The sequence below is a fragment of the Hyposmocoma kahamanoa genome, unplaced genomic scaffold (assembly GCF_003589595.1).
Source record: "Hyposmocoma kahamanoa isolate Upper Pololo Valley unplaced genomic scaffold, ASM358959v1 99879, whole genome shotgun sequence".
Classification (NCBI taxonomy): domain Eukaryota; kingdom Metazoa; phylum Arthropoda; class Insecta; order Lepidoptera; family Cosmopterigidae; genus Hyposmocoma; species Hyposmocoma kahamanoa.
Window position 1 is genome coordinate 1,486,587 of NW_020656077.1, and position 9,079 is coordinate 1,495,665.

The following is a 9,079-nucleotide window of genomic DNA, read 5'->3' on the forward strand; positions in this document are numbered from 1 at the left end:
GTCCTCCTTAGTATTTGGCGATCTTTTTTCTGGTATTTTCCTTTAAATTGTATAATATTTTTTTTAATATATTTTTTACATGGTCCGAGAAAACACAGCTGCATGTTAGAGAAGCCGTGTGGCTCTTGGACGCTACAGCACCAAAATCGGTAGGGACACCGTGTGTGCCTAGGACGCCTGACGAGTATGATCCAAGGTTACAGGTAAATTGCACTGGACATTCTCATAATTTTTACTATACCGCACGTTCGTATTGTTGGTCCCATAGATATAGGCTATATCTATGGTTGGTCCTCCTTAGTATTTGGAGAAATTTTGGAGGTAACAACCAGTTATGGCTTTTGCATTATATAGTAGTAGAACTATTAAGAATCTTCATTTGACATTTCATACCCATTCTCTCCGAAAGCAGGGTTGTTGAAAACTTCTTCAACTACGACCACTTGGCCGTCAGTATTGCGGTAGCTGCTACCAGCTCTCACGCGGCGAAACCGGGGGAGAAACAGACTGCGATCATAAAGATTAATCTAGACTACATCACAATCTAGAGAACATAATAATGTGAGGATTATTACCATACTATAATAAGACTAGTATGATAACTCCATACAAACGTAACAACGCGGACCATGTGTGTGCGTGTGTCGCGCCACACATTCGCATAATCTCGCGATGCACTAGTTGCATAACAGTGATCGTCACACGCGCCTGTCAGTATTATGCGAATGTGTGTGTTTGCACACGGCGTGCGGCGGTCGTGCACACATACAAACCGCACGGTGTTACTTTGTACGAAGTTACCATACTTCTGTTATTTTACTATGTTATTGCTTTATAAGTGATGCAAGGAAAGCAAAAGTACGAGCACGGGTTACATGCTCGTTTCGCTGTGGGATACGACTAACTAGACCAAGTACTTGATCTTACGTCAACACATGCACCAGGTATGTCGACATGGTGTACATATGTTCCTTGCATCGTGTGATAGTAACCCGAGACCTTGTATATATATTTTTTAAATGATACACATTTCCCTTATTGTATAAAATACTTACGTCCCACTAAAGCAGGAGGCAGCCGACAAAATGTATCTGGAAGTCAAGATAGTGCCACTGCAACTCTGGGACCAGAAGATAGCAAGTAGCATGTCAACTTGCACGGCCGATGGGTAGTATTCGATCGAGGTGCTGTCGCCTCCCGCAATGCGTGACGGGACATTCTTCGAGCCGACCACAGCTTGAAAAGGATGAAGAACTTCATAAGAATATTACTTTCAACCGAATGAAGTTGTTGTCTCGCGTGTAAGTGTATTACAACTACCCCAGGATTGTCATCAAGTCATGAGTTATGTCATTAGTTCACGCACACGATATATAAAGCGTTAACGAAACGGGCAGCTGGGTCTCTATGTTGGTGTAATCGGTCCGGACCGGACAAAATTGCCAATTATACAAATTGTGTATTTAAATATGTGACAGAATGATAACAAAAACAAAATAAAAAATCTCAAATGGAGTAATAATAATAATTATGTTTACCAAAATGATCTCTATTCATATTTTTATAAGTTTGAGATTTCATTTCAGTGAAGCAGAATAAATGACAAAAATACAAGATAAAGATCTTTGCAATTCAAATCAATTGCAAATCAATTGTAAAAAATTTTGTGTACATAGTGTACATGTAGAGTAGATAGGGTAAACTAATTGGGCGTGTATTGCACCGATTCTTCTTAACCTTTAGTTAACACTATAATGTGTTATGAATGTCAGTGGACAGCAGTGCGTAGAGTCAATGAAACATTCTGCCGTTCACTAATTAAAACGTGGCTAAGTGACAAATGGTCAAATAACCATTTTAAATAGCAAAAAATAGAGCACAAAATTGTCTTTTAAAAACAGTTAAAATTAGTTAACGTGTTCGACATAATGAAAAAAAAAACCCTAACGATGCACAGTTGAAATATCATCAAACAATTTCAATATTCTATAACTGGGTTACGGTTTTTTATGACATCTCAAAAAATGATTTTGTCACTTAGGAATTGGTCACCTTTTAATTTAAGAGATATCGCATTTCATTAATTCGCTTCTTATAGGTAGTTCTTATAATAAATTATAATATTACTTATTAATTCATTCACATTGCATGATAGATCAACTTGAAAATGTATAATTTCGGAAGTCACTGAGATTATGTTGACAATATGTACCTCATTCGACCTCTGGTGGTATTTATGGTGATGGTCCCCATCTAAAGCCTCCACTAACTGATGATAGTTTTTAATTAAATTTCTCACCAGTCAGCAGTAGAAGTGACCAGACTTTCAGGGACGCCATGTCGTTGATATCACAGACCTTCCAAAAGTTTCAATAAACTTTTCCTCGTTACATTTATATTGTAACTGTTATCAATTATCAACAATTTTCGTTATCTCGATTTATTTATTTTACTAAGATACAGCAACTATATTCCTTATTGATAAAAAAGAAATGTTCGAAAAATTGCAAGGAGATGTCTAGTTTTCGTTATATCATTATTGCTTAAAAAAATTACTTTTGCTAAATTTTGTTTTATTGGTGCTGAGTTTCTTTACCAAGCCCGTTTAGGTATCTACCACTTCCATAGTGGTATCTCTACTGCAAAACTACTATGCTCTATCTCAAAAACTACAATTTTATGCCTGTCCTTGGATTGTTTGCCGGTTGTTGTACCATACCTATTATATATTGGTATCATGTAAAAAGATCCTAATCGGTATGACGACATTCACAGAATTAACCGGCCGATTTGATTTACATGCCATAGTACTTCTAAGCATAGGTTTGAAAACGGACAAAGTAGATTTAAATAAAATAACGTATTATGTATATTATACAAGTAACTATATATCAATAACTTAGCAGCTATGTAAGCTATATTTCTTCTACTATTTTCATATTATTGTTTATTTATATCTCATAGCTGGATAGCCAAGAATAGAAAAGTTAAGAAAAAATCTAACTATAATCTTTTTTTTACGTTTAATATCAAGTGATGTGAGACGAATAAGTCGTACGCCTGGTAATAAGTGATACGCCTGTCCACAGGGTAAAACCGGGATAGATAGCAGTAGGATAGGTGCCTCTTTTTCAATAAACCTAATTTCCCCAAATCGCAACAAACAATAATTAGTTTAAATAAGGAGTATAGACACCACTCGTCAAAGTTCCTGTAGGGCTTCGTGTGGAAGAGACGCGTTTAGCTTGTGCATTCGTTTATTTCCGCGACGAACACGACGTTCAAAATTTTAGTTTCCCAAAAAAAGTTATTAATTTTGTCACTTTACTGTTGAGCGTGCGAATGAACCTTAATCCTATCGGAAAGTGTTCGCTACTAGGGCTGATGTTCAGGGTTTGCAGTTACGGGTTTCGTAAAAATGGCGAAGTATAAAGACCGGTTTCAATTTATTTACTGTAATAACTTTAAATCGATTGTTAGACATCTGAATTAAAATAATTATAACTTTTTTATTTAAAAAAACCGACTTCAATAGTTTGTGTTTTTTTTTCAATATATTTATTTAAATAGCATATCTTTTTGTTAAGTTTTATTGAAATCGATTAACGGAAAGTGATTGAAATGGAATAAACCGGATTCATGCCCTAAATTGGGGTTGCTGAGATACCACCTTTCCAAGAAAAAAAAAATTAAGCAAAATCGGTTCACAAATATCGGAGTAATCACGTAACATACACACTAAAAAAATATAGTCGGACTTAGAGCATCCTTTTTTGAAGTCAGTTAAAAATAAATATATCTCGTTTCAAGAACTTGATACGGGTCACCGCACAGTACGGTCGGTATTGATATAAGAAACGCATATGTGCATGTTGGTAAACAGGATGCACGAAAGAACTTTATGACGATAACTATCGTATCGAGGTGGTAACGTACCACTATCACTAATAATAAGAGTAAATCACCACAGATGTATCTATGTCGTAAATTACTTATTGGCTCAAAAATGTTACTTACCTATTATTTCACCTTAATCCATTTAATGCTACCAAAATTAAACGTTACTTAAAGGTATACAATGTAACAAAAATGTACTACTATACATATATAGTCGTGTAGAAATTAATAATGTATTTCATTTCATTATTTGATACAGCCATTGATATTTGATGTATGATGTACGTTACAGTCCCATATCATTCTACATAAGTCTTGACCCATCAACCTCTTGGTTACGCGGGAAGGGCACCATGACCTGTGCGAGCGAGCTCGCACAGTGACCATCTAAATCAGGTCCTAACTCCGGATCAGCACGTTTGCACGTAATTCATCCGGTTCTCTGTAAGGCCTTAGGTGAGCCGCCCCGGGGGCACGTGCAGCACCGGGAGGCATTTTGCCAGATAGGTACCGGAGCTGTAGGCACGCTCACTTCCTGTCGCGCTCCGCACGACTAACGGTTGCCACCGCTGAGACGCCGACTCTAAGCCGACTACCAAATCTCCTCATATGAGGAGATTGAGTAATTATTATTACAAGTTTGAAATATATGTCCTGCGATAATGTCCGGACATAGCCACCGACTCAAAGGGCAACTCACGTGCCCCGCGCGTCTCCTCGCTTCAGGCCCTCAACAGCTGCGCGCGACACAAACGCCCCGGTCACACACTATTGGGGCAGACGAACGTGTTCGTCTCTGCAGCTAACTACAAACCCCGGCGAGTCCAAACCCAAGTCCGGGTCCGCCAGAGACGACCGTGAAGACGTATAACTGGCTAGGGGTGGCCCGGACGCCCGCCGTACTCTGGTCTTACCGTCGAGCCCGTAGTCTCTCCGGAAAACCCTATCTCTCGGGTCAGTAGATAGGGACAACACTCATTACGATACAGTCCAAATTTCTTCAATATCATGGTACAGGGTCATATCAAGGGTCTAACCCAAGGGCCATATCTGCAAAGCGACAACTTTCTAGAGAGCCGTTTAAAGATTCTATAATCTATAAAAAATTTTGTGCTTAAATAGAAGAGATGAAATTAGATCATGTATTTCGTATTCTTTATAAGACTTTTATGTGGTAAAACACCTTTGATGTGTGATCACATGTGGTTTTATTACACAAAGGCTGATTTATTTCTTTATTAAAGTAAAACCAACAGCATCTTTCAACACTTATAAAAGCGAATAAAAACATGCAGCCTATCTGTACCTATACCTGTAATTCACCTATAGTTCCAGACAGACAAATCAAGCACAAGTACTAAATAAAAACGAACAATAAGTAGTATGTGCTAACAACTTACATAAAGAAAACAACCCAATACTCAATAAAAAAGTTTTAGGGCCAGTCCTCGTGAAATAATTCGTCCAGGACAGTACTGCCACCGTACCTATTTCTGCCGCCAGTAATATGAGCATTATCGCGTTTCAGTTTTCAAGTTTAAGGGCTCTTGTGAAATTACAGGCACACGGGACTTGTCAACTTATGTGCCCCTTAGATATTTGTGATTTAAAACTACAGGAGTGTTGCTTACCACCAGGCGCACGACTTGTTCGTCCCTTAGAGGATGGAAAAAAATAAGTTTCCATAGTCTAAGGTTCGTCCTGTCAATTGGTATAATTAAAAAAAGACTAAAATGTCTATGATCCAGCAGGATCGAATGAATTTTTCCTAGTGTTCGATTTTTGTATTAATAATTATAACAAATTTGTGGAGTAATTTCTAATAAAAAATAATTGAGTATTATATGATAATAAAACAACGTGATATTCATTGTTATCTGTAAGTAAAGCTTTAGCGCAGATACAGACCATGATTATTCAGCACACCGTCCAAACTCCTAACAACTCTACAAAACAAGACTACCTTGCCTACAATGAGTCGTCGTTATGAGATCCGTAACAAGATGATAAGTGTCTCACTTACAATTTATATTCAACTTGTGATAAAAACCTGCAAAATTAAAAGAGTGGAGAATAACTAAGCAACATTTTTATTTATTAAAAGAAGGAATGTGAAAGTGTTGCAGTGTAGTATAGTGAGTAACGTAGTGAGTATTTGTATGGAGTTACCATATAATACTATGGAGTTACACTCGGAGATGGCGTTCTGTAGAATCTTGAGAGTAGCCTTCAATAGCTTTGCCGTTTTTTTTTGTGTATATGTTATGCTATTACTCCGGAATTTGCGCGCTATATTGATTATTCTTTTTTGTTAGAAAGAGGATACCTCATTATTAGTCTCATTTAAATTGGAAGAAAATATTTCACCGCTAAGGGTGACAAACTAGGGGATGAATCCGGTTGAACGCACTTTTCGTTAACCGATTTCAATAATACTTGGTAAATAGATGTAATTCCAATAAAAAATCCGATAAGTAAACTGTTGAGATCGGTGTTTTTTTAATAAAAAAAAATATAATTATAATACAATAGATTACTCAGTATCCACTTGAGCCTGCGTATTTTTGATCAAGTAACATCCTTAAGGCACTGCGATAAGATCTCGACAAACTCGCAACGCAATAAAATTCGAATGCGAAACATTTAAATTGAATTCGCTTTTTGCCCGTGGACCTGGGGGCCTAAAATAACCTTTCCAAAAAACAATCTTATTTCAATGTAAGCATAAAGTAAGCATATTGTAATATTGCTCATTTCGTACCAAGCCAAACCTATCAACCAAGTAATGTATTATTGCTAAAGTGACTGAAAGAACGAATGTTTTCCCAATATTGTCTATTCCTTACTAAAAATAGGAAAGAGAAACGCTATGCGAACTATATAATGCCATCTCTTTCTTTTTTGATGTTCCGAATCGTGTTATCGTAGTATAATGTTAAAGCCTATCCTCTTTGTGGCGGCCATCTTACAGAAACATAATTAAACTTCATGTTTAGGCTGATGGCTTTGCCAAAGCCTTAATAAATTAAAATAAAAAATAAAAAATTACAGAAGAATATAACGAACCTGTCTACCGACGTTAACGGTTTCCCTAACGGAAGGGAAAAAAATAGAACTTATAAAACCACAACAAATCCAGGAATCAAAAATATTTCCATTTTAAGTGAAATTTTGAAATAATGAGTAATTACTACGTAAATAAAATAAAGTTTTATAGAAACTCTCTATGCGCTAGAATGCGCAAAGGTCTGAAAATCAGGAAAAGCGAGTCATCCTGTCAACGTGAGCAAAATAAAGGAAATTTAAGTATTTCAGGCATTAATACTGTAGTAAATATTTGGAACTCTTTCAGGGGGCCCTACCACAACCTCTTAAAACAATTTTACTTACATTGATTTTTCGTACCATAATGCGTTTAAAGTAAGCTTATTGTAATGTTAAAACTATGATGTTGTATTGGCTGCTTTGTGACTATTCATTCACTCAGTTAGTACTATGATGCGACTTTAGCATTAAAGTAATATTGCTCTTATGTCAAATTTAGCAATTTTAAAATAGTTACACGGATGCAATGGAAACAATATTATTTTTATTTTTATTGTCTTAATATTGATTTGTAATGATTAAAAGTTGAGTTGAACTTATTTATTTACTTATATGTCTTTAATATTTTGTTTATTTTTTATTTAATAGCACATAGGAAGTAATTTCTCGTAAAATAAAAATACGCGATGTTTATTTCGTAAAATTATGGCAGCGCCATCTATATGCTCCTTGGTAAAACTAACAGTTGACACTAGACTATGGTTCCGAATTCACAACGTGACTATCAAGACTCAGCTTGTTTTATTTATTTATTATTCTGCACGAAAATGCGGAACAATGATTGAAAATTACGTAATTTCAATAGATTTTGTTATTACATACTTTTCTTAACAGTCAAAATTCTCTGAATGTAAATAACATTTAGGGTCGTATTCTAGAACTCTATTCAATGCTCAAGTCAGGATTGCCCTGGCAACACAAGCACTAGAAATACGACCCTAATGGCAGGGACTTGAGTATGATTTCGAGTGCTGTAAACCATTCTCAAATCCTGACTTGAGCATTGAGTAGAGTTCTAGAATACGACCCTAAGAGTAAGAGATTCGGAACATCAAAAAAGAAAGAGATGGCATTATATAGTTCACCTAGCGTCTTAGAGGATGGAAAAAAATAAAAGATAGTCTAAGCCTAGCGCTTAGAGGATGGAATGGAAAAAAATAAAAGAAAGGAGCTGCTCTAAGTACAGAATCAACGTGCATATTACCAAAATTTGAAAGTTACAAATGGCGGATTTCTTTAGTGTTGTACCATAATCTATCGATAAGTCATTATCGACATGCAAATGTATGGCTTGAATTTTTGTTTCTTTAGTTTACTGTAACCAAAGTATGCCTAAACAAACACAAGTCTGATAATTTAATCTCGAGTGGTATATTATTATAAATGTCAACACACATTTTTAAACTTCAAAAAAAATTTATTTTCAACATTACAACTGGTAACTTATTTAGTAAAAGTCACCAAACTGCTGTGCAGTTTGTTGGCGACATGCGCATTCTTGCTTAATTATACCTACTTTACTTGTATTTAACATTACGTAGTATTAATTGTACTTACTAAATAAAATATAAAAATTACTTTAAGAGGTACGCCTTTAACCTACATTTTAGTACATATTTACATAACGTCTTTTAACTAACCGTCAAGTACAAGTCTATTCAGGTTTCTGCGGATTCTAGTATTCCCGTTAATTCCCGGGCTTTCTTAAGCAAATGAATCTATCAAGCAATTTTAACACAGAAATAATGGAAGTAGTTGTAAAAATCAATTATCGGAAATCAACAATTCATCATGTACTAGCTTTTCCCCACGACTTCGTCCGCGTACAATTTTTATACAAATGAAAAATATTCAAGTATGAACCAAATCTCACCACGTGTTAAAAAGTTACCATACAAACTTTATTACCCCATTTCGCCGCATTTTTTAAAAACTGTCATGCCATTTTTTTACCATTTTTATTGTAAAATATTTATGCAAAGTTTCGTCTTTGTAATTTCAAGGAATATTATTTTTCATGCAAACGTTTTTAACCGTTTTCGCCCTCTTAGGGGATGAGTTTGAAAAATCCGTTCTT

At 35.6% G+C, this 9,079-nt stretch overlaps 1 protein-coding gene across 1 annotated transcript in view; it reads right to left on the reverse strand.

Moving 5' to 3' along the window:
- Positions 1 to 2,354, reverse strand: part of LOC113239410 (trypsin, alkaline A-like) — a 3,818-nt gene extending 1,464 nt beyond the window's left edge. The window contains exons 1-3 of the mRNA XM_026476411.1: positions 2,300 to 2,354; positions 1,056 to 1,236; positions 394 to 507 (exon numbers count right to left, since the gene is read on the reverse strand). Coding sequence (XP_026332196.1) covers positions 394 to 507; positions 1,056 to 1,236; positions 2,300 to 2,339 — 335 coding nt within the window. The 5' untranslated portion in view covers positions 2,340 to 2,354. The remainder of the gene's footprint in view (positions 1 to 393; positions 508 to 1,055; positions 1,237 to 2,299) is intronic.
- Between the last annotated feature and the right edge of the window lie 6,725 nt (positions 2,355 to 9,079).